The sequence below is a fragment of the Astatotilapia calliptera genome, chromosome 13 (genome assembly GCF_964374335.1).
Source record: "Astatotilapia calliptera chromosome 13, fAstCal68.1, whole genome shotgun sequence".
NCBI lineage: Eukaryota > Metazoa > Chordata > Actinopteri > Cichliformes > Cichlidae > Astatotilapia > Astatotilapia calliptera.
The window spans coordinates 6,629,131-6,655,000 of record NC_137434.1 but is presented as its reverse complement, the minus strand read 5'-3'; the positions used below and the strand labels follow the sequence as shown (position 1 = coordinate 6,655,000).

The 25,870-nt window shown below is 41.4% G+C and overlaps 1 protein-coding gene and 1 long non-coding RNA gene across 2 annotated transcripts in view; both read right to left on the bottom strand.

Annotated features, from left to right (window-relative positions):
• Window positions 1-14,897, bottom strand: part of adgra1b (adhesion G protein-coupled receptor A1b) — a 185,808-nt gene extending 170,911 nt beyond the window's left edge. Inside the window, exon 1 of the mRNA XM_026189076.2 lies at window positions 14,167-14,897. Within this exon, the coding sequence (XP_026044861.2) occupies window positions 14,167-14,384 (218 nt within the window). The 5' untranslated portion in view covers window positions 14,385-14,897. The remainder of the gene's footprint in view (window positions 1-14,166) is intronic.
• Window positions 14,898-18,474: 3,577 nt separating this feature from the next.
• LOC145419767 (uncharacterized) overlaps window positions 18,475-25,870 on the bottom strand; it is a 32,617-nt gene continuing 25,221 nt past the window's right edge. The window contains exon 2 of the long non-coding RNA XR_013901108.1: window positions 18,475-19,702. This is a non-coding gene — a long non-coding RNA (uncharacterized LOC145419767). The remainder of the gene's footprint in view (window positions 19,703-25,870) is intronic.

Sequence of the window (25,870 nt, the reverse complement as noted above, 5' to 3'; positions counted from 1 at the left end):
CACAGTTTAACAGGCATAAAATTGCTTTTGTTGTGTGTTGCTTTGTCTTTTCCCAACAAGGTGATTCCCAAAGAGCCATTAGCTGAAAACATATCTCAGCATGGTGTGCAATGAGCTCTTAAAAAATTTGAGGAACATGAACAAGTTGAGGATAAAAAGTGACATACCTGAAAAACTATGTACAGCTTAAGAATGGTATCTAAAAGTCATGTCATTGAGAAGTAAAAAAAAATCCAGCAAAGACCTGACACGGGACCTGAGAGACGTGTCTGGACCTTTAGTTGATCCATCTACTGTTTCTAAGCCTTATTAGAAATAGTCCCAGTGGAAGGATGGCTGCTAAAGAGCCATTATTAAGAACTGGAAACAGGGGTAAAAGGCAAAACTGATGACTGTCACCAGTATGTATGGAGGACGTCAGCAGAGACGTACGACAGTGCTTGTTTACAGTCATCTGTAAAACAAATTGAAGGCTCTGTCATTGTTTAGAACTGCATTTCATTCCAATGGTGTTTGGGATATTGTCAAAATGTTAAAAGTGATGCGACTATAAACACAGAAAATTATAGTCTAATCTACCATGTAATAAATAATAATAATAAATGAAAACATTCTGGATTTTTTTTTTATTATGGCTTAATTTTAAACGTGACAATGATTGTAAACACACTGTCTCTGTAAACGCAAACCTGACAGAAAAACACACAGTAGAACACTAATCAATCACATAACTGAGGCAGTTTAGGATCATTCTGATAGAGAACAGAAAAAAGGCAGCTAATATCTAAAAAAGAGCTTTGAATGTCCTTAAAGGAGCCCGGAGAGCTACTTCAAGAAATGACAAGAAAGCTGCCTAATGTCTGGACATGTTTCAATAAATAGCTGCACCTATTTTCCATTTCCTAGCCAAATATAAAGAAAATTCTTCCTTTAAACAGGACCTCTTGCTCTTAATCTCCCTCCACACCACAGCTGGGATATTTCTGTGAGGCCGAACAAAGTCAGTGCTCTAGAAACCAGTCTGGCTGGAGCAAAGACATTCAGCTATATCATTATGGAGGAATAGAAACGAAAATAGCTCCCACGGAAGTAATCCAACACACCGATCATGAGGAGCAAAGGGAGTAAAGATCACAATCTAAACTATGGCAAACATTTAGATCTACTGGCCTCGAGGATTCAAGCCACTTCTCTTCAAACAGCCAAACCCAGTGTTTTTTTAGAAGATCAAGTTACTAGACAGGGCTAACCAAAATAACATATTTCACATCTACTAACATTGACCTTGGATGGAAAATTGCTTTAAGAGCTACCAACAGATGTTCACATGGCCTCTAAATGATGGTGAAGGTCATCTGACTGAGACACAATCTACCGTTCTACTGTTGCAGATCAGTTAGTCAGATTTGTTTGCTTGTGTTTACAGAAGGTTATAAAGTAAGGTGTTATTCTGTGTTATTCTTGTGATTTGACTTAAATATGAAGCAATAAAATGAAGGTTATCTTGTCTTTATCTTTAACAAAAGAGAAAGTTCTGTTTAGTTGAGTTCTTCAGTTGGGGAATTCCAAAAAAGTAAGTTCTTATCATAATCTTTATTATTATCTATTGCATGCAACTATATAGTTTTTCAGATGCCTTAGATGCTCTTCATTCTGATCAGAGTGAATCAGAGAGAAGAGTGCAGTCTTCGCTTGCTTTCCTTTTTTGTGCAAAGTGCCATATTCGCTGGGTTTGCCCTATTTGCTATTGAACAGCACAGCAATATTTCATCTTCTTGTTAGGGCAAAATATTGCATATCTTAAATTTGGAATTAACCTTTAGGAATGTCTTGTTGATTTTAATTATGTGACTTCATAATTTGATAAGTTGTCAGAACCAGCACAACAATAACCTCCGATTACATCACCTCTAGTGTACCACCTTATAAACAGCTCTACACTCTGCACTGATGACTGCAGACGGATTCAGATTGACTGTTTGCAACATATCAGCAAACAGTCTGTGTTCATAAAGTAGATAGTCTGTCAGTCAGGTAATTGCAAACCTTTGAGTCTCAGAGTGACTTCAGTCAGTCTCGCTCAACCTCAGGACAACCAACTGATCACCACAAAAATTCAATTAAAATTTTTTCGTATTCATAAGAAGCGTGACATTCTACTTTAACTTTAGTCTGATTGAGCCATAAAGGCGATTGGAGATCAGAGATTTGAGTTTACACTATTGTAAGCTAAGAATTCAAAAGTTCATTTACCGAATTATATGTTAACCAGCAATAATATTTAGATATGAAAAAGGCCACATCACGAGAAATTACTTAATGGAAAAGTTCAATAGAAAAAATAAGCATTTTTTTAAAAGTTAGTTTTTTGTGATTACAGGCATTGCTAAATGCTGAAGCTACGTGACTGGAAGCCTAAGCAGTCTCTAACTATTAGGCTCACCACAGACATAGACATATAGCATCAGTGACTTGTGTTGAGTGAGTGGAGAAAAATGTGAAGAAGCTGAGTGACAAACACATATGCAAGCACAGGGCTCCTACATATGCACACAAATGGATACACTGACTCCCTGATTCGTGCACACACAGAGGCAGGCATACGCTCATAATCTAGCACACAGGGCTGATAAAAGCCTGCCAAGGCTCCTGTGAGACAAATAGAACAGCTAATACGATTCCCACTGGGATCACACATTGCAACAGAAGCAGCACACATCAGGGCTTTAATCACCTTGTTGTACAGTTAGTCAGAAAACGGGGTAAAGACAACATGCTTCTAAGCTGGCCTCCACTGCTCTCTCAAATTTATGGCCCTTTAAGTAACTTTAGTATTTACTCAGCGGCGTATGAAGGAGGCAGGGAGAGCAGCACAAAGAAGTATCCTTGGCAGACACTGTATTTGTCTTTACTTAATATTTTTTGGTAGTAGGTCTGGGTTTTGACACATTCTTGGTTTTTCCATGCTACAGTAGGATTTACAGCGACTGCTCCAGTGGTCATGAACTCTCGATCATTGAATCATTATTGTCTAACGCAGAACTGATCAGACCTGAACCACGTCAACTGCAGTCAGAGAGATTTTCAGGCAGCCAGTGTGAAGGCCAGCTTCTAAGTGATATATCTGTAGCCTCTGAAGAAACCTTGACAATATCATTGGCATTTGCTGGTAACTAGATTGAGTAATGGCTATTTATTAAGAACACTGGCAGTTTCCTTAAAGAGCAGCCACCTCTGTGGCTGTAAAATGAAGCCAACATGGAAGTGGTAAAAACCGCACTTAAGTGGTCACTTGAGACTGGCTCCAAAAGCATGTCACTTCTTATCGACTCTATTGATAAAAATGCCCACCGTAAGAACTTTAACGAACAGGAACAAAAAAGTTTTGGCCTCCATAGTTTCCCCCTTTAACACAACTGTACAGATAGTGACTTATTTATTTATTTATTTATTCATTCATTTACACCCATTTAGATTTTGTTGAGGACCAACGTTAGGTTTTCTTCAGATATGCTGACCACAGATGGTGTACGATGGCTACCGTGACATCACTCACTGGTTTCTGAATTCTCGTTTTCAAGCCTTTATGACATTTGACAAGGTGGGGTGGGGGTGGCCTGAGAAACTGCTTGATAACTGGCCAATGACTTTTGATTGACTGTGGCTAATCTCTCGTTTTAAAATATGGCATGACCAAGATTTGCAAAATAGATTTCCCAGCACCAGCTGAACACATGAACAGGAGTACCACAAACTTTGCAGATCACCTTAGAGACCAACATCCTGGTCTTTATGAAGAATTTTCAACAACACCTAAGTATTAAACAGCAAGAATGTTACTGTTTCACTTCTAGCAGTTACCCCTCATTAGCCAACTGTTGAGCTGTCATTAAAACAGCGGTTAACAAGCTCCTTCTAATAATACAATCATAACAGTTATGTGGGAACTAGGTAGCAAATGGAATTTAACAGGCACAGTCATTAGAGTGTAAAAAGAGTTTTGCTTCCCTTAAAGACCCAAATTGAAGACATCTACCAGCACCTAGGCAGAAATGGTGGCAGCCTGCTTAACCAGCAGCAGGAGTCCTGACAGGGACTAGAAAGAGAGAGCAGATTTCTCCTGTTTTGGCTTCCTGTTAAGTCCAGAATTGAATTCAAAATCCTGCTCCTCACATACAAGGTCTTAAATAATCAGGCCCCATCTTATCTTAATGACCTTGTAGTACCATATCACCCTATTAGAGCACTTCGCTCTCGCTCTGCAGGCCTACTTGTTGCTCCTAGAGTATTTAAAAGTAGAATGGGAGGGAGAGCCTTCAGTTTTCAGGCCCCTCTTCTGTGGAACCAGCTTCCAGTTTGGATTCTGTCATGGTCTGGTTGGGCACCTGCAGGTCTCAGACAGCGGCTCCTCCTCCTTTAGGCGGAGTCCGGTTGCCCCTCCCTGGCTGACCACCTGTGAGCAATCATGCCAGCGGTATATCAGACCTGCGCTCTCAACCACTCATCGCCAGAGTATCTGCTATTCCCATCGATAGCACCCGGAGTGGAGATCTTGTTCCCCTCGCTCCCGTCCTCCTGGACCTGGGCCGCCAGCTGCTTACACAACGTGGCCTGCTGGCCCACCGCTCACCTGCCTGCCTCCCCACGCCTCGACCGCTTCCGGGTTTTCCGCTCCACCTGTCCCCTCCATCTGAAACCAATGCCCCCGGCCCCTACCTAGTCCTGTTTCTACCTCCCCGCTGTCCCCGCTGTTCAGCCGTCTCCTAGAGGTGTCTAGGTCGCCCTCATTATCACCGACGAATCCTACGCGCCACTAGTGTGGTGGCGTCGCTTTGTGTTTCACCTTTGTTTACCTGTGGGCGGAAATAAATCATTTGTTTTCTGTCACCTCGCTTCCGGGTTGGTTTCTGCGCCTGTGTCCATCCCTGTTCCCTCGTGCCGTTGAGCCGTGACAGATTCGGGAGACGGACACTATCTCTACTTTTAAGATTAGGCTTAAAACTTTCCTTTTTGCTAAAGCATATAGTTAGGGCTGGACCAGGTGACCCTGAATCCTCCCTTAGTTATGCTGCAATAGACATAGGCTGCCGGGGGATTCCCATGATGCATTGAGTTTTTCCTTTCCAGTCACCTTTCTCACTCACTATGTATCAATAGACCTCTCTGCATTGAATCATATCTGTTATTAACCTCTGTCTCTCTTCCACAGCATGTCTTTATCCTGTCTTCTTTCTCTCACGCCAACCGGTCGCAGCAGATGGCCCCGCCCCTCCCTGAGCCTGGTTCTGCTGGAGGTTTCTTCCTGTTAAAAGGGAGTTTTTCCTTCCCACTGTCGCCAACGTGCTTGCTCATAGGGGGTCATATGATTGTTGGGTTTTTCTCTGTATCTATGAAGCACCTTGAGGCGACTTTTGTTGTGATTTGGTGCTATATAAATAAAATTGAATTGAATTGAATTGAATTGAATTGAATTGAATTGAACCATCAATGAAATATGGTGCCAGGTTCCCAGAAGCACTTGAAATGAACAGGGCTGTTACTGAATACATTTACATGAGCTAAAAGAATAAAGAAGAATAAAAAGCATAAAGGCAGTGTGGTAGCACAGTGGTTTACACTGTTGTCTCACAGCAAGAAGGTCCTGAGTTCAATTCCACCATCAGACCGGTGTCTTTCTGTGTGGAATTTGCATTTTCTCCCAGTTTTTGTGTGGGTTCCTTTTGGGTACTCCAGCTTCCTCCCACCATCCAAAGACATGCAGCTTGTGGGGATAGGTTAATTGATTAATCTAAATTGCCCATAGGTGTGAATGTGAGCGCAAATGGTTGTCTGTCTCTGTGTGCTAGCCCTGCGACAGACTGGTGACCTGTCCAGGGTGTACCCCGCCTCTCACCCTGTGACAGCTGGGATAGGCTCCAGCGCCCCCCGCGACCCTGAAAAGGAGAAGCGGAAGTGGATGGATTGAAGAAATAAAGAGTATTTTCCTGAGTATTGATATCGAGTTTGAAATTCTAGAATGGTGACGACCTTACCCCCTAATTAGCAGGTAAAATTAGCTTTGAATTGAGCTTTACAGTTTATGAATGTAGCTTGTAAACCACACTCTAATCCAAATATGAGCATTAATCAACTTTTTCTTAATTATTAAAATAGCAGCTAACAAGTTGTGATGTGGGAGCAAGGAAGCAAATGTTAGTTCTGCCTAAAAACCAACAAATTCCTACAATAAGCTCCAACAAACAAACATGGCAGTCCTGACGTCCCTGCAGCTACATCTTCTATATTCTGTTAATGTTTCCAATACGCAGCAGCTCAATGCCCATGTTGTTGTTCTTGAGCACACGGATAACATGAGGAAAGAGGTCCTTGGCAACAGCGAAGATAGAAGTGCTGGGGATCTAAAATATTGCACCCTCTGAAGCTTTGATGACTGATACTGGTAAGTGCACTAAAGCTGAACCTTTTGCTTTTTAAAAATCTTCCATATCAGTGGAGATAAGAATGAGAAAAGCCAGTAGAAAGAGACAGAAAGACCAAGAGATTGGCATGACTCCTCACAGCATGAGATAGTAGATACACCATGTTTTATCAGGGTCATTTTGGTCACATCTCTTTAGATTAACATCCAGCTCTCTGTGGATCTGAATGTCATATCATTTAAGGCGTTTAACACTCGGAATGTCTTGATCCGATGTGTTGTGCACTCACAAGGTTGTTCAATGAGTTAATGCACAGGCGTATATGGACAGGCTATGTGTGCAATGAAATATTCATGCAGAAGTACTCAGAACTCAGAGGAGGGTAGAGCACAAACAGCACCTCGGCAGACGAGAAAAGCCCCCAAGGAATAACAGCAAGGAAGAAAAGAGCTGGAGTGAATATAATGGGGGGTAAAGAATATACAGAATTATATTTATAGCAATACTAAAAAATAAAATGCTCTGACATCCAGTATTTGTTCACAGTGACAACGCAGATCAATATAAACTTCTCAATCCTTTGATCATGCTAATCACAACCTGTCCATCTACAGCGAAGAAGCGCATTAATCTAAAATCCAATTGCTATTTTACAGCCACGCTTCCTCCAATGTTTCCCTGCCAGCACTTTGACTGACATGTTCTTGTAGTGGTTTGGAGGGAGCTACTGCCCTATCCTGATCACTTCCCTCTTGACACCACAAACATCCCTCCTGTCTTTCAACTGAAAGGATGATGATGGTGGCGAAGGTCCACAGAGGAGGATACTACAGATTTGGCTTTAGCCCAAACCAGATGCCCTCATTTTTCTCTCTGGCAAACTGGAGAACAACCAGGCTTTCAAGGAGCTCAGTGTGTGAGAACATGCACCAATTAAGAATATCAATTTCAGCTGACACTTCTGTAAATCACAAACATTTTATTATAGTTGTGTTTTTTTAATTAAGATATTAAAAACAACATGAAGACAAATAATGCACTACTGCAATTATATTTGTTTATTATCGCTGAACTCTTAACTCTGGAAACTGATTGCAACAAGGACAATACTGGGCTCAACGTGAAAGAAGAAAAAATAAACCATTTACTGTGTGATATGAGATGGATATTTAAAAGGGGATTTTTTTTTTTGGCTGAAATGCCAGCATTTAATGTAACAAGTTGCCTTTTTCCCTGTTTGCAGATGTGGGTGAAAGACAATGACGCACTAAGGATGAAAGCCTGTTTATTTCCCCTTAAATGGTGCCACACTGAAAAGGGAAACGCATTTGTGGATTGAGCAACAGCGTTGAGTATGTGAGCTGTGTTCGTGAAAACCTTGTCAAATGTTCCCCGTCTTCTCTGGTGCCTTTTGTTGGATTGGATGACTGAAATCTGAAGGATCGAGACATATTGGCAATTTAACTATTTATTCATTTAACAAACAGATGCCTCTATAGCTCTGGAAGAACCATACAAAGCTTGGAGGATAGAGTTTGGTCCCAGACTGTGGAGATATTGGGTTTGCCAAAACTGCAGAATCGAATTTTGATGTCGTTTAACATTGACGTTGCTTCCAATGATAACAAGCCTTGTTTTTCCAGTGACATCACCATCACAATGCTGCCACCAAAAGCTATGCAGTAATCAACATGTTGATCCAACTGCAGTAGGCAGAATCTGGACTGATCACTGAACATATTTCTCCAAATGTTCAGGTTCCAATGCGCATGGTGCTGACACCAGCGCAAATGGGCCCGACGGTCAAGGGCAGCTGCAGCAGGCCTCTTGACAACCCTTTAAGACCACAGATTGGCTGCGTGCACTCTGTTCTGTATTGTCTGGGTACAGAGCTGTCGGCCATATTGTCCTGCAAACCTTGTCTGCAAATCTGTAGAAGACTGCCTACAGTTCCTAAGTTCTGACAGGGTGAGGAAACAGTCTTCTTGTAGCGTCATCTTCTTGGGACGCCAGCTTCGCAGCCTGTATCTGGCATGTTATAGGCCCCAATTATATGGAATTTGGCCTTCAGTTTGGATATGATATAAGGGCTCACTAAAAATAATGCTGTAACTTGCTTTTGTGGAACATCAGCCGAAAGTTGACCTATCCAGATCAGTCCAACATGGTGTGTTTGGAGTAGACACCAACTGATGCTATAGCAGGGTCCATGCTCACCAGTGCTGCTATTAAGGCACCAAACCTGACTGCAGTTGAGGTATCAGAAGCTCAAAACAAGAGTTAATAGAAGAATAAGCTGTTTGGCACTGACATTGCTTTTTCATTGGTTTTTCATAGATGTAACCCACAAACTCAATTCTGCTGCTCAACCCACAAACACATTTTTCTTACAGATGTGGCACCATTTAAAGGACAATAAAGAGACTTTTATTTGATTGGCAAACTGACTGAAAATATGACATTCAGAATTTTGCACATATTAATTTAATTTATAAAAGTGTCTTAGAATTTTCTTGAACATTGTTTAAGTTCTGAATTTATTTACTTGAAGTTCATAATAATAAATCCTTTACAGGATTCAGAGTACATAACACCACTGTGGTTAATGAGTTATTTTCATAAGGGGGAAAAAAATCAAAGAAACAAAACAACATAAAACAAAAAAACTTTATGCTTCGCAAATCAGTCACTGCATAACAGAAGAAAGTTTTTTGGTTTATTTCTATAACATCGGATCAGACTGGGGCTCTGGGTGCATCTTCATCACTTTCTAACATGTAGAAGACAGAAACATTGTTTTGAGGAACATTTGAATGCATTTCATTTCAAAGCCACTCATCTCATAGACTAACACTTTAGGTATTAACATTATATTACAGGTTGAAAACCAACCTGTTGGGTGAACTACATGCTAATTCTAATAAAGCAACAGAGTGTGGATTTCTGATTTTTCATGAGTAGGTGGGCAATATTCTGTCTCTACTACTACTATGTGCTGCAAGCAGTACTGACAGCTTTGTCAACTGTGAAATGTGCTTGAGTATACAAACTGACTCATTGTTAACATGCACTTTGCTTAATTCGCCGTGGAGAAAACATCATGCTCAGACTGTGGAACAAGTATTTTATTCCCCTGAATGAAGAAATACAGTCTGTACAGTAACATGACCGTAAATAATACTGCTCCTTCTTTTATTTATCCTTTGCACACAAGAGTCATACATTTTAGTTGGCTGTTTTGCCATCCTTACCTATGGAACTTTTTTATGCTGTGTTATGGAATATATATTTAAATGATAGTTAAAGCTAATGAATCAGACGGCACAGTTTTTCTCTATATTCAGTCTAATGATGTTGGCCAGTGTCAAATACTGGATCAGGGCAACCCTTGACACCTTAAACCATTCTTTACAACTTTGTTAATGCATTTTTGCCTTTGGAGAGAAGGGGAATGTTTTAAACTATTTATTTTGAGCCAGTGACTCCTTCCAGGAGTAGACCCCAACCAGTTTATTAGTGATCTGATATTATTGGGTATTGGCTAACTATTTGTTTATCTAATGTAAACACAACAACCTGCTGTAATCTGTTTATTTTTCGTATGTTGGAATATTTCATTTTTATCTTCCTCCAAACACCCCCATCTGATCACAGCAGATGGCTCCCCCTGCCTGAGGTGGTTCTGCTGCATGGTTCTCCAAGTTTAAAAGGGAGTTTTTCCTTCCCACTGTCACTGTGATTGGAGTAGCTTGATTGTAAGGGTTTTCTCTGTATTATTGTAGAGTATCTACCTTACAATATAAAGCACCTTGAGGTTGTGATTTGATGCTATTTAAATGAAACAGAATTGAATTGAATTGACCAATTATTGGTACTGGTATCAGTCTTAAAAGTCCTTTATTGGTTGGGCTCTAGATCCATGCATACCACTCTAACATGTGTAGAAACTGCAGCCTGACTTGCCTGTTTTGTGCTATGTTAACACAGGACCACAGGAGAAAGTGTGGTTGTAGAACAGTCAGCTGAAAAATATGTGAAACTCAGTTTAAGCTTCCACACGTTGAGCTACTCTCAGCAGGTAATATATGAGTATTCAGACAATATGCAAATAGTACACGACCCGGGTCAGGCTGCAACAAAGCAACTCAGCAAGAGAGAGAAAAGCAGCAGTACAAACATTGTAATGTTTATTAAAAGTTGTCAATTATGCAAGTGCACTGTATGTGCAGTATGTCTTTGGATGTAGATTCCAGCAGAGCAGAGACTCACAAGCTCACTTACAGTAAGCTGTGAGTGTGGAGTGTGCAAGCACCTCCACATCCCAACTGTTTGCAGTGGTCGCATCTGCTCAGTATCACTCTCATCATCAGTCTCAGCCCTCAGGTGATTTTCTACCAAACACTTGACATCCTCACTTTCCCAGCATCCTCTCTGTCACTCCTTTAAGTACTTTAACTGCTTTTTTTACTCTGAATCTCCCATCTCCCCCTACCACAACCATCCATGCATCTCTTCCACAATCTATTCCTCCTCTTTCTGAGATGAGCGAGGCGTGGTCCTGCTGGACCACTGCCTAAGACAAGTGTCAGCAACGATCTCAGCCGCTACTCTCTGCAGTGAAATGGCGCACCGCTGAAACGATTACACCAGATAGGTCCCAAGGTCAACAGAGCTGTCAGGACAAGCTCTAAACTCTTCAACCCCTCCCCGTGGACGATAAGGAAAACAGGCGGAGGTGTTAATCGAGGGCGCTGTGCGGCTCACAGACTTACTGACACGCTCTCTCATACAGTTCATTTTCATCTCTCTCGTTTATGCAAATGTTCTTTCATTTGCTCGTTAAGTTGTTTTTCTTTGGCAGTCGCAGGGCGCCGCATTATTGCAGGGCTTGTTCCTCATAAACATTTTATAGATACAATACTGAAACGCAAAAAGAAAACCAACAAAGCACAATCTGTGCCTCTAATCAGAAGTGGTGCTTGGATCTGGGCTGGTACACTTGAACGTGACAGGTTGTCATTGAGGAAATGGCTCAACAAGGGGTTCATTGTCTATGTAGGTGGTGAGATCAGGAGAAAATAAAGAGAGCATGCCGAAGGACATTTGGGAAATTTGCTGACAGTTTATGGGGTGGGGGGGTGGGGGGGGGGGGGGGGTTGGTATGTACATGCTTCCCCTGATATATATGTTTATTTGTACAGCACATCTAAACAAAAGAGCACGCAGGGGAGGTCACTTTAGCCTGACAAAGGTCACATTTCCTAACGCAGGAAAACTGCTTCCTGGCCGGTAAGAGCTCTGCTGTAAGATGGAGTTCACCAAGGAATAGTGCTCACACACTACCTCGAATTTCTCAGGGAAACTCGGAAAGAAGGAGACGCTTCGACCTGCGTCGCTGTACTTTGATGCTTACTTACTGTGTACTGTGAAGGTTAACCTTACTTTATCTTTCTGTGTAGACCGCTTAGAAAAAAATCAAACCTCGTTAGTACCTGTGAAACCTTAAAAACGCCTCCACTTTTACTAACGCTGAGGATAAAACAAAGCTTTTTAACCATTCCCCACTTAAAAGAAACAAAAGCAGCTCTGCCTGCGCGGAAACAAACACCACTCCAGATAAACTGCTGTAAGCAAAGTGCTGCCATTAATCAACTATGCTTGTGGTTCAGAATGAGTAGTCGCCTGTAACTTGTCAAGGGCCTTTACATTAAGTATTTGCTTTTACACTCCAAAGGCAGACCTCGAGTTTCCGTGAATAAAGCAGTCTATTAATCTTGCCGTCAATCTGTGCACCTGCAGAGAGAGAAGGGGAGAGGGAGCAGGTGGGGGGGGGGGGGGGGAAGTTATCAACCCCTCAAGTGTTTGAAGTGCTATTTCATCCACAAGAGAGACACAGATGAATACTAAGAGAGGTTTCTCCAAGATGGTGTGGAAGAGCAAAATCTATGAATGTTTGAATGACTTTCAATACAGTAAAGGTAACGGCACCTCTAAACAGCACCGAGGGTAGGGAGAATGATTTATGCAGATGTGAGCAATGGATGAGGTCTGACTGTCACTAACAGGGGGAAGGTAGATCTCAAAGTGGGTCTAGAAACACACTAAGGAATAGATTTAGATTTTTCAAACTATCATTTGAATCAGTGATCTAGTAATAAGAGCAGGATTTTACAAGGACTAGCTTCTGCTCTCTCCCTTTTGAAATTACAGACAGCATGTAGACAAACAGTGATCACTCTTCATTACAGCATACTAAACACCCCCGTCAGTACAGGAACAGGAAGAGAAGTAAATGCCTCCTGCTCTGCCAATGCATAAGACTGTAATATAAAACTGTCATTCATCAGAGCATAGTTCAGGATGGATTAATTCCCAGTAACCCACCAGAAAACATTCTGAGAATGCTGACAGACTGAGTTGCACCAATGAATTACAGAACTTATTGAACCTAGACCATCTCATCTGGACCATTTTTTGTGATGTGGTTTGTGATTGTCATTCCTTCTATTGATATGTGTGTATGTGCAACCCATTTCTTGCATTTCTTTGTACATATTATCTCTCCTTTCTTCACCTGCTGATCTTTTGGGAAATGTGAGACTAACACATTAAAAACTGTTAAAAGGGTTAGAATTGCAAATTAAAATTTTTAATTTAAAAAAAAAAATGCTGCTAAATTTTATAATTAATCCATCCAAATAATAGACTGATCATCAGAGTTAACAGTGATCTCATTTCACTTATCGATCAGTCTTTGACCAGTTTTTCCAGTTATAAAATCTCTTTATTATTTAATTAATTATATTAATTATTAATTAGGCCTCATTTCTTTAACCATAAGCAATAAGAGTAAATCAATAAAATAAAATCAGGAAATAATAATATCCTGATTTTATTTTTTTAAACGGAGCAGTGTAAAAAGTTTCTGTATATTTAACAGAAACTTTTTGGCAGCTGGATGCCCGTATAAACCGTATAAACCTATAACAGTATCTTACTTTTGGCGCTCCCCATAATACTGTTCTAATCACAGAAATCAGTTACAGTGTGGAAAACAGAATATGATAACAAAGAGATTCTTTAAATTGCAAGTTACTACAAGGTTAATTCAAGGTTTGGCAGATAAAGAAGAATAGTAGGTACACTACATTATACATTATTATTTACTTATTATACGTCATGACTGTGGGGATTACCTCAGCGACTTTGCTAGCACTCTGATTTTGAACTGGAACCAATCTGTTGTGTAAATTTTTTAAAAATCATTTTGTTAGAAGAGTGCATCGTGGATAAGTTTAGTGACCTTTCAGTGGCATCCTTAATGCAGTGGGGCTGGGTGGGCGGGGGCAGTAATGGTAATAATGTAATAAGGTTGCAGAAAGGCTGGCTGCCAACCACATATTTCACAACATATTTATGGTAACAGTGCAAGGTAACATTATTCTTTGATGTGTACTATTCTTCTGCAACTCGATAAATGACTTACTGGTAAATTATGCCAAAGTTGTTTAACTGTGTGGAATCAATTTATAACACTTAACGCTATTGTTCATGCAGGCAGACGCCCTAACGGGGGCCGGGGACTCCGTAGATGAATTGGAAAATAGAGGAAATAAAATTATCTTTGCACTTTTCCCACACTGTTTTCTTCCTGATAATCCGTTATATGTTGAGTCTCACAAACACACACTACCTCGTGTGTGGGCTTTATATTAGTGACGTGAAAGTCTTGACTGCTCCTACTTACAGCGAAACGGTCCTGTTGGGTAAGAAGCTGGGCTGTAAGGTGTCCATCAGATCCACGTCGTCGCACACAACTTTGATTCGGACCTGCTGCCTGCTCAACTCCTTGGACCTCTCAGCGGAGCAGTGACAGCTGTCAATGATCAGATCCGGGCAGTTTCTATTGCTCAGGCTCGACTTGCACAGCAGGACTATTACGCACAATAAAGTCAGCGCCCTCATTGTGGACTGAGATAACTTAAAATATAAGAAGAAGAAAGGGAAAAAAGGAAAGAAACCCGCTATTTTCAAGTGATGTCGTCCCAGCTTCTGTGACAAACAGGGACCATTTCACATTCACTCCCGTTACAATAAAGTTTCCTCCGTTCCTGAGCCGAAGTCCAGATCCCAAACCCCGCTCGTCACCTGCTGCGCTGTAATGAGCTGAATACTTTCGCTGTTTTATTGCTTTTAAACCAGGAATAAAGTTAAACATCGCGGGTTTTAAATGCTGACATTTCTGAACAACAGTCTTACGAGCCGGCTTCTGTCATGTGCTCTGGAGAAAACTTCCAAAAGTGCGTTTTCAAAGTCAAACTTTTTGGCGACACTACCTTTCGCGCTGGCAGCAGAAATCAAGAAATATTCCCTTCACGATCCATTTAAAGTGCTTCTGTTTAAACCGTTGCATGCAGTGTTGTCATTCTTTGTCATCACGCAGTTTATGCGCCCTTGGACTTGTTGCGCATGTAGTGTCCCGAAAGTCCCTCCCCGTCCAGTCCTTACAGGCGTCGGTGTGGGCTCATAAACATCTCATTGCTACAAGAGGCCGTTAGATAACGTCCTGAAGACTTTCGGCTTCTCTTTCTTTCGGATTGCGCTTACTGAAAGCAACAGGGGGAAGAAGCCCGTCCTCTCATCTAAATAATAATCAATGAGTGGGATCACAGATGGGCTAAATTAAACAATTTTCTCGTCTTTGCCACCTCAGAGAGTCCCCGGAGGTCCTCTAGACCCATGATTTCTCAAACACAAACATTTACACTGCCTGATGAAAAGTGCTGCTGTTTGTTTTAGTCTCTTCAGTCACTCAGGGACGAAGGAACCGGTTTGTATCCAATTCCCGTGACCTGTACACAAACTGAAAATGAGCCACAGCGCTGGTGAACAGGCGAAACACACATTTTCGGGGGGGAAATGGCTTGAATTGTGATCTTGGGAAACATGGTGTTCTACTATTTTACATGCCCCCTAAACGAAAGTAGAATCTTGTTTTTTTAACTCATTAGTTTCCATATTGCTCGGCTTTGATTTGCTGCAGTGAGAGGCTGCTGCAGATGTTGGCATTTTACGAGCAGAGGACAGACTTGTAAACCTGGCGTTCATTTCACTGATGGCAATAAATTAAGAATATGAGCTGGAAGGTTGACACAGTAACGGATTGTTGGCCTCATGAAGATGATTAATGAGTAAATACAGAAAAGACTACTTTAAATGTCTTTATGTTTTAGGATTTAGAGGTACTTAAAAGAGAGTGTGAACTGGGGCATTTCTTTGAAATTAGATTAACTTTGATGAGCTGAATTTTAGTTTGTTTGTTTTTTTATTCCATCCAAGATGTCATCTGATTCCTCTTGAGACAGAAAGCAAACAATGTGGACCAATACCTGTCCTATAATGTGCACTTATTCTTATCAAGCAATAGTGACTTTGAACAGCCCACACGATGTATCCAGTGACATCAATCTCGTCTCTTTCTGGGGCATAATCTGTACAGAGGGCTTGGCCCCAGGGGGACAGAAGCTGAGACAGCTGGCTAGTTAGGTTCCCCGGGGCCAGGGTGAGGTGCTTCCCCTGTGTGTTTGTGTGTCCATGTGCATTGCACCCTGGGCCAAAATCCTCCCTCATTATCCACATTGTCTCCGGCACAGGCCCGAGAGCACAAAGGAGGGTTTGAAGCCGCTCCCACTGACCCTGCAAGCAGCCCGTGTTTCCTATTCTTCCGTTTTGACAGGCAAACATGGACTCCCTTTCTCTCCATAAGAGCATGCTATACTGAGAAAGACACAACCTTCCCTTCTCTGTTTATCCACATATGGAGACCCTTGTGCTCCCATGACACCGCCTCAGACTGTCAGTCACATTTGTTTACACAGATGTATATTTACCTCGTACCTCTAAGTGCAGAGGAGAATCTTACCCACCAGCTGACCTCTGGGGAAGCCAAAGAAAAGTCACTTGATGTAGCTGACATCAACATTTGAAGTGATCCATCTTTAATAGACCCTAAGGAAACCTTTCCTTGGATGCAAGCCATGACTGTTCACTGAGCTACTTGTATGTTCTTAATGGAAAACAGATCCATGTACTCGAGTGTGTTCTATAAAGGTTTTCCTGTCTGGCAGCGGCTATATTTTCACACCAACAGCCTCTTCTGAATGGCACAAACAACTTTAATTGAAACTATGAAATCCCGCTGAACATTATTGTAAAATAGTGCTGCAGTATTAACTCAAAATAAAACCTCATTAGTGCACAATGAAGTGATGGAGTCAATCCTGGTCAAGCAACGCAAACATGTCTGTCTGCAGAGCATGTTCTTGTGTTTTCCCTCGTGCACATTAGTGTTCACAGCTCTCCATTATTACTCTGTGACAGAGATGAATAGACCCTGGCTGCAAGCAATCACAGTCCTCACTAAATATTTACCTGCTGAACTTGAAGAGGCCAGGGTACAGCAGGATAAGAGTTACTCATTATTAGTCCATGACGTTTCGGATGAAGGCTCGAGGTGTTCAAACTTGTTCCGTTAATATGGAATATTGCACATAAAAAAATTGTTGTTTTAGCTTTAAGCAAATGTGACAGGTGGTTTCTAGTTTCATAATCGTTAATACTGGTGTTATCTGAAGGGTGTGAAAGAGTAATAAAAATGTACCATAATGCCCCATCTGTGTTTTGGCCGGAAGTAAGACAGCGACGGTTGAAATGATCCCTGAATTAAACATACAGGTGAATTTAAAGCGAATGCTCTTTGGGCATGTGAAAAGCAGTCATGTAATATTTATATGACTTAGAAAATAAAATTGTGGGGCCTGCATTAAGGGCAATACCCAGAAAAGTCGTGGAATCATAAGTCTGCACTTGAGTCAAGTCCAACAAACTGTCAAACAAAAGTTATATAAACTATAAGATTCTCATTTACTGAATTGTTTTGTTTAATTTCTCAGTCTCACAGACAAAGAAATTTAAAACTACAATAATTGGTATTTGTGAATGCGCAGCGGGACGGACCATTGCATCTGACTGAAAAGAGTGGAACAAAGATTTATTCATCAGTTGTACAGCCACACTTGCCTCAATGAAAAACAAAGCCTCAAACTTTCCTGGAAAGAGTTTGGCTCAAAGTCTTAGCCAGGTGACGGACTGGAGACCTGTCCAGGGTGTACCCTGCCTCAAGAGCGGTGACAGGTTCCAGCCCCACTAACAGCCCTAAATTGGATAAGAAAATGAACGTGTACAGATGGACTGATGTCACCAGGACTTAAAAATGAGGCTTAAAAAGCTCTTTTTTGGGGCAGGATTCTTTTTTGCTTTTGTTTATAGGTCAGTCCAGAGTGCCGAGATGATCAACGTTAGTTCAGCCAAAAAAAGGAAAAAGATCAACACAACTCAGCTGTAAACATGGATGAGTGGAACAACACAATTGGGTCTTTGAAGGCATTAGGTGGACAACTGCAATTTGTGCCTTTATGTAGTTCTCTAATCCTAATATCCTATTCCTTAAGAATACTTCCATAAAAATAACAAGACAGAACCTGCGTCCCCACTAATCCTCTGTATTTATTACAAATATGTGTCTTTATGTGTAATGTATTTAATATGGATGTCTTTTGCATGCGTAATCCATTCATTTAAAAGCAAAGTTAGTGCATATTGCTGTCCATTATTACTGATTAGAAACTTGTTCTAAAGAACTGTGGCAGGTTCATTTCCAAATCCCAAGAGGTCATGAGTCTGTGACTCAAATATGAGCTGTCCACACATCTATTCAGCATAAACAAGCAATCTTTTTTTCCCTACCATATTCCCATGTGCTTGTGGGAGTCTGAGAAAATGCGAGTGGGCACTAGGCACCTGTGACATGTATTGTTGTGACACAACTAACACCAACATGAGCCCATGGCTTTTAACCAGCTTAAAGCCCAGAGGATTTTAGTCAACAAAAGTCAAGTCGAATCAAGTCATACATGGATTTTTTTAGTGCTTCATCATATGAGTGAGAACAAAGGAGAAGAAAATGCAGCACTTAGAGACAAGAGTGGCACACATCTACGCTGATACGTGGATGCAATTTTATTTTATTTTATTTATATAGTGCACAAAACACAACAACAGTCACCTCAAGGTGCTTTGTATTATAAGGTAAGACCCTACAATAATACAAAGAAAACCCCAACAAACAGACAACCCCCACAAGGAAGAAATTGGCAACAGTGGCAAGAAAAAACTCCCTTTTAACAGGAAGAAACCTCCAGCAGAACCAACCCAGGGGCAGACATCTGCTGTGATGGATCAGAGATGAGGGCAGGGAAACAGGACATAAGGACACAGAGTTGAATTGTAATTCAAAGCAGAGAGCATGAAGTACAAAACAGTAGAAAATCTAATAACATGTTATACACCAAACAATCTGGTTTCCCCTCTTGGTTAAACAAGGTCTTGGGATGAATTTACCAGCAATAAACTGAGACTCACTATAATAAGGTGCCAAGAGGATTTGGGAAACCAGTGCTACTTTTAAACTTGAGAATGGACGACGCTGCGGTGCGAGCTGGCATGTCGGCGCTTCTGCAGCGACTGGGTGGACCCACTGACCACCAACCACCGCGGCACGGCGCAAGGACTTGAGTAAAAGTTTGGAGCGTGTATAATGACCTAAACAGAGATGTCTAGAATGAATCTTTGGAGGCCCTTTTATGAGAGTGCAGATTTGTTATTGCCTCCGCAGCTTTCTCTCACTCTCCGTCACCCGAGAATACAAGCAGAGCACCACAAACCAGATGCCAGCAATGAGCTTGAGCTCCAGTCGTTTTCACCTCATTTACAAACAGGGCACATGACAGCTTTCGCAATGATATTGTTTTCAAGGGAGGCTGCGGACAATAAGTCGAGTATATTCATTTGTAATCACTCTTTCCCCCGAAGTCTCATAAAAATCTCTGCACATAAACTCCTCTCTTGTTTTCACATCTCAATACGGTCATCATGAAATTTCATCAGCCTGCTCATTTGTCATCATTAGCACTGATGGAGGTCGCTCTGCTCCCGTCTGTCGATCCACAACAATAAGTCAGAGACAAATAAAAGCTGCACAGGCCTGACGTACCGCCGCTTTTATTTTGTTGCTTTGACAAGCAGCATTGGCGGAGAGACACGGTCCGACTCTGTCTGCGGTGCAGCGCTGAACTCGGCCTTATAAGTATTCTAGCCTCTCTCCATAATCCCAGCTGCGTGAGCGGGGGACCCAATGAGAGGATGAGGTATCCTGGGAACATTTCCTGACAGAAAAAGAGAAAAAGGGGAAGGAAAGGGCAGAGAAATAAAAGAAACACAAGTAACTTTTAACTGCATTTACAGTCTTAAAGCAAGTCATGTAAATAACAAAATATTGAAAACAATCTACCAGCAGGGTGCATAAAATTCACTTGCTCCTTTGAGCTCCTCTCTGTCCCTCCTTAAAAAAAAGACAAGTGATATTTCAAAACATCACGCTGATCCTTTGGTATAAAGATACTCCTTCCTGTGGCTTTTCCAATTGTTTTAAAACATTTGAGAAAAACAGATTTATTTCTATTGACATTTTTCACAGCAGTGCGAAATGAAAACATTTCCCTTCTGCCCTTTACATGTAATCTGACCTATTGGGCAGTACTGTCTATTTCGCAGAGCTGGGAAAGGCCAGGATATGTACATGTGCACACACATATAGAAAGAAAAAAAATATAGGTATGAATAGTGTGATCCAATTATGGGCTTGAGAATTAGATAGCAATACTGGGCCCTCTTGGGGAAATTGGGTGAGGAGGAGGACGTGATCTTCACCAAAATGGATTTGTTGTTAGCATAAGTTGCATAACCTGACTGGGTTTAACACACTCGTTCTCAGGTTGTCCTCTATTTATAGTACAAACAATGAATAGGAAAGAGAAAAGCAGTAACACATTGTGAATCAGAGAGAATCTATTTCAGATTTCAATTTCAAACAAGGATGCTTTGTGCGATGGCGTGAATCTAAAAACAGCCCTGAGGGGAGTCTTGCATTTGAACCCTGACCTCAGTGGCTGTAAACTTTGAATAGCAAGGGGCAACAAGCAGTGCTCCCATATCCTGCCCTATCATGCCCCTTTCTGTAACATAATTGCTACTTGTTCTCGGTAGTGAGATAGGTCATCGCAGAGTCAGAGCCGAAGCTCTCCCACGGCAGATATTTCACGCCTGTCGGTGGATGTCTCTTTATCTCGTTTCCTCCTCTTCTATTAAAAAGACACGCTTTGGCTCTGCTGCGGAGACGTCTTCTTCATCGGTGCTGAGAGGGGCTTACAGCTGGGCACTTTGGCACAAGTGTATCGAGGCCCGGCTTCCATCTCCGTTGCAGGACGGCACGCACTCAGTAAGTGCTTCTATATTTTAACCAGCCCTAATTCATTGCAAATCCACTCATCCTTGACACGGCCTTCATACGAAAAACATCTCTTTTCTGTTTCCCACCCGCATCAAAGCGGATGGATAGAAGGAAATCAAGACAGCATATGCTGCTAACCAAAAAAAAAAAAACCCTCCAGTTAAGCCCTCCCTCAACAAGGGGATGGTTTGCCAAGAGGGAGAATAGATGGGCTTTTTAGTGACACATTCTTACTGGCATTTCATGGTCAGGATCTGCCGGCGGCCTCAGCCCATCCTCCCCCTCTCCTCCTCACCTGCGTCCAACTTCTTCAGTGCTTTCACACTTTTTTGTGAACCGCTCAGTTTGCCATCCAAACCGGAACCCTGAGCTCAAAATGCTCTCTAATTGGTCAAAACCTCTTATTTGGCTCTTGTGGCTTAGCCTCCCCACAGAATGTTCCACCAGCTCTCTGCCACAGCAAAGACTTGGGAGGAAACGGCGGCCCTGTGGGCACGAAGAGGAGGGGCACGGCTGGCATCACCGGGAGAAAAAGAAAAACATACATGGAGCATTCCCAGAAGAACTTAAACAGCAGATAGCCTTGAACAGCTGAGCTCATTAAATCTGAGGGCTCCCACGAGAAAAGGCGAGATATTCTTTGCAGAGAGCGAGCGTACGGGCTCGGTTGAAAAGCAGGAAGCTTTCATACCTCCAGTTTTTTCTCCTTTTTTTTGGTGCCTTTGTTTTTTCTCTCGGTGGGTTTGTACACAAACCCCCAACACAAATATCCAAACTGACAGCAACCAAAGTGGATGAGCGGACTCCAGGCTAAATCAGATCACTGCACTCAGCATATGTTGTGTATTTAGAAAGTAACTACAGGTAAAAAACAGACTTGTGCGCAGGTGTGAATTATTCATTTTGACTAGATGAGATGCCAGATGGGTGGGATTTATCAACCTGGGAAAATACAGACAGTGCTAAAGATGTTGCCACCTGCAAAAACTGTACTGTAACTCCACATTTTTAATCTACAGTTGATATCGTCCCATGTCTCAGCTACAGTACGTACCCTTACAGTGATACATTTATGGCCTGGATAACACAAAGCCAAGATCCTCAAATATTTTTATTGTTCATGTCAATTAATTCCCTTCACTCAGCAAATTGTAGACATGCTTTTGGTTAAATAAATCTTTCAGCATATCCAGACTGCATGGATAAGTTTACTGTTAAAATAACTACATCAGTGTAACACAGGAATACGCAGAAAATTTATTACCTTAATTGCACAACTGTCACGAGCCAATACCCTGCCCTTGTTAAAATATTGACCTTAATGGTGGAGGTCTGACGCAAACATATTTCTTCCTGACTGACTCATATAAACCTTAAGAAAAGAAAAAAAAACTCTGCACAGGAAAATTAGTCCTCCTCAGAGAACATGACAACATTTGGCAATAATGAAGGAGTGAATGCAGGAGCTGCTTCAGCAGATGGGTACTGAGGTCTCTGGCAAAACAAACTCTTCAGTTTTTACAGAGCGACAGGTCACGCACCTGGCGGCGTCATTCTTGCTGTACAACACTGGAGATCTGTAGTGAAACTGTAATTTAGTAACTGTTCATAAAGGTTGTAATGGTTTGATTTCATGCCATTTTTAGACTTGTAATTTACCTACAAAATGACACAAAACCTGTTTCATTTGTAAACCTGCTAGTTAGCAAAATTAATGCTTATATTGTGATCAGTAAACTATATGAATTTAAACATTCTTAAAGGTAATTTCCCATTCAGAATGTGGTTAGTGCTTTAAGTTAGATTTACCAGGAGTTTATCTAGGTTTTTATTTCCCACAATGAATACATTTACCAAGCATCGGAAGTTGTTTGATCCATCCATCCAGCCATCCTGGACAGGTTGCCAATCAGGTGGAAGGCTAAAGGGTTGTTTGGGTTAATGGTAAATGGTAAATGGCCTGTATTTATATAGCGCTTTACTAGTCCCTAAGGACCCCAAAGCGCTTTACATATCCAGTCATCCACCCATTCACACACCCATTCACACACTGTAATTTAAGAAACATGCAAGATCAGCAAAATCCAAATTCGTGACTCAGTCACATGCTAGGCCCGGGAGCCGCCACCAGTCGCCTTCGAGGCATTCAATTCAATTCACGTTCAAGCCATTTACTTTATCTACTAAAACGCTGTCAAACCTAAAATGAGGACATAGGCCCAGCTAGTGAATAGGTTTTTGAGGTCATAGAACAAGGGAGCCAACATTATTTTGCAACCTCAGGAGTTGCCCCCTGCTGGCCAGTAGTAAGAATACCAGTAGAAGGTGCTGTGCTATGTCCATCTTTTGCGTGCAGTTTATGGTGTGCAATAACTGTGGTTTGTCAAGATTTGTAACCTTGTTTTATAATGCTCAACACTCCCTTGTTGATATTTTTGAGACACAGTAACTTATTATGACCAATCACACTTCAGTGTTTTGACTTTGTGTATATGCTCCTATGAAGAGAAGATTAACCCAGGTTCGAACCAACACACCCAAAGGGTTTCTCATGTTCACACATTCTGTACTCTCCAGGGAGGTCTTGGAACATGATGTATGCAAGTTGAAGCTCAGCTCTGGAGCCCACAAACCCCCAAGGCCGGCTAACCTCTGCTCCACTGCTCTTCACTCTGCTCTGTCCCAATGTGTGTTTCTTTCACTCTCCGGCTCTCCCTTGATTTCCTGGGCTTATTGAGTCATGATTGCACACCGGCACTCAGTGACGGAGGATGTCACTTGGCTGTCAGGCGTTCAGGAGGCTCCAGCTGAATCAACAGTCTTTGCAGTTAAACACACACATATGCGCAGCATCTCGGCCCTTTTTGTATCTATACATAGAAAGGCAATAAAAATATAGCTACAAAAATAGACAAGGAGATATTTACTACCTCTTACAGACATCATGCAATCATAACCTGAGGCAAATAGTATGTCACCGAATAACATCAGATCCTGGCTGAGGGTTCCTTTCTTTCTGGATGCCTTTATTTTCAGCAGATGGGGCCATATATCTGTGACGCATTGCAGGAGTTAAAAATATTAGCTCTATTTCCCGTTCTTTTTTTTCTCCTGCTCATTCCATTCCCTTCCCTCGCACTCCCTCCAGTTCATGACACTGGAAGCTCGCCAAGCAAAATGTTGACGCCAATTCCCCGGTGTCACTCACAAAGCTGGTTCTGCGGAGTCTGAACCCTGGCCGCAAACAGCACTGAGCAACGACTGGCCTCCACGAGCGAACAGGTAGCACACCTTAGAGAATTTGCTAATGCACTTTGACCAAATTTCTCACTTGAGAAATAGCCAGAATTTGGTTTTAGGGGAGAGGAAAGCTTTTTCAGATTATACTTTTGAAAGAACCTCTGCACTGGCTGCCCCTGAGTCTCCAAGGAGACGGGGGCAGACAACAGGATTTATCCTCAAAGGGGCTTGACATGTCTAATGTGCCTGCTGGTCAGTCACTAAAGGGTCAAGCTATTCTCAGAAACTCCAGTGGGAAAAAAAATAATTCAACAAGACGCTCAATAAGGGAAAAGTCCTTCTCCTTTCATTCAACAAAATTCACATCAGAAAATTCTCAAGACATTCAAAAATAAACAGACCACTCAATTTTTACAGGCACATTCACAGGATCTAAATACGGACCGAAATAAACTCGTTTCTCTCCATCTGGCTCTCTTTGAGACTAAAGTCTTTATATTCATTTGTGGGTAACTGGTCACCACTGTACCCCAAATGCCAGCAAGCCCTGGCCCAGACTGCCTGCAGCCTGCATCCTGTCATTGTGTTGAGAACGCAGAGCTAAGCAGACCAGAGAGTGGGCTAGTGACATCCCAATCAAGTCTCTTACCGCTTTCAGTCCACAAAGAAAAACAGAACTCACAATTAGAGGAAAACTATAAAGAAAAACAAAGTTTAGTCCAGACGTATGAGTCATAGCAGATAAACAACAGCCAGTTGCTTCTGTCATGGGTTGGTAAGCACTGAAAAAAAGTACTTTGACTATGTACAACTAATTGCATCTGCTGAACGTCATTACCAGACTAAACCACATTTGTCCTTGAATGGCCCAAAACACTCAGCTTCTCTCTTTACAAACACTGTGAATGTGAACACCAGGTTTAGCTTGCTGACACTGACTAATTAGGGTCATGATAAAGCTGACTTCTTAGGTTTTTTCTGACAACCTGTACTCCTAGTTACGTCTTAAAGATGTTAAATTATGCTATTTCTCTTGATAATTGTAGAGCAATGAAGCTGTCTTTTCATGTTCGTGTTTCTAAAATGAATTGTTCATAGAATTACTTTTTTGTGGAGGCGTGGAAAATATATGAAAAAAAAAAGGATTACACAAAAAAAAGTAACACATCTGGATAAATAATCAAATCGGTACCTCAGCAGAGCTGGCAATATCATCAAGGACTACTCTCACCCCAGCTACCAACTGTTTGAACTATTACCGTCAGGCCGACGGTACAGGTCACATAAAACCAGGACAAACAGATTCAGGGATAGCTTCTTTCCCAGAGCTATCACCGTAGTAAATAAGCACAAAAACAATTGAACCTATTCCATACCGTCACTGTCATTATATTATGCTGCTATTCATACTGTCATTATATTAATGCTGCTATCCTGTATATATTGTACATACTATTGTTTGAGTACTTACGATTGTTTTTTTTGTACTTTTTATATTTTACATTTATATTTATTATTGAAACTTGCACCAAGGGAGTGGCACTCCAATTTCGTTGTACTCTGTACAATGACAATAAAGGCTATTCTATTCTATTCTATTCTATTCTATTCTATTCTATTCTATTCTATTCTATTCTATTCTAATCACTAGTTTTAAAAAGGTTTGAAGCCAAAGGTTTTACGTGTTATCTAATCTCTTCCAGATTAGGTGATTTAATAGTTATTATATTGACCAATAGGCGCTGGAACATTTTACAATGTTGCAGACATGTCAGTATGAGCATATATGTATAGTAACCAATAA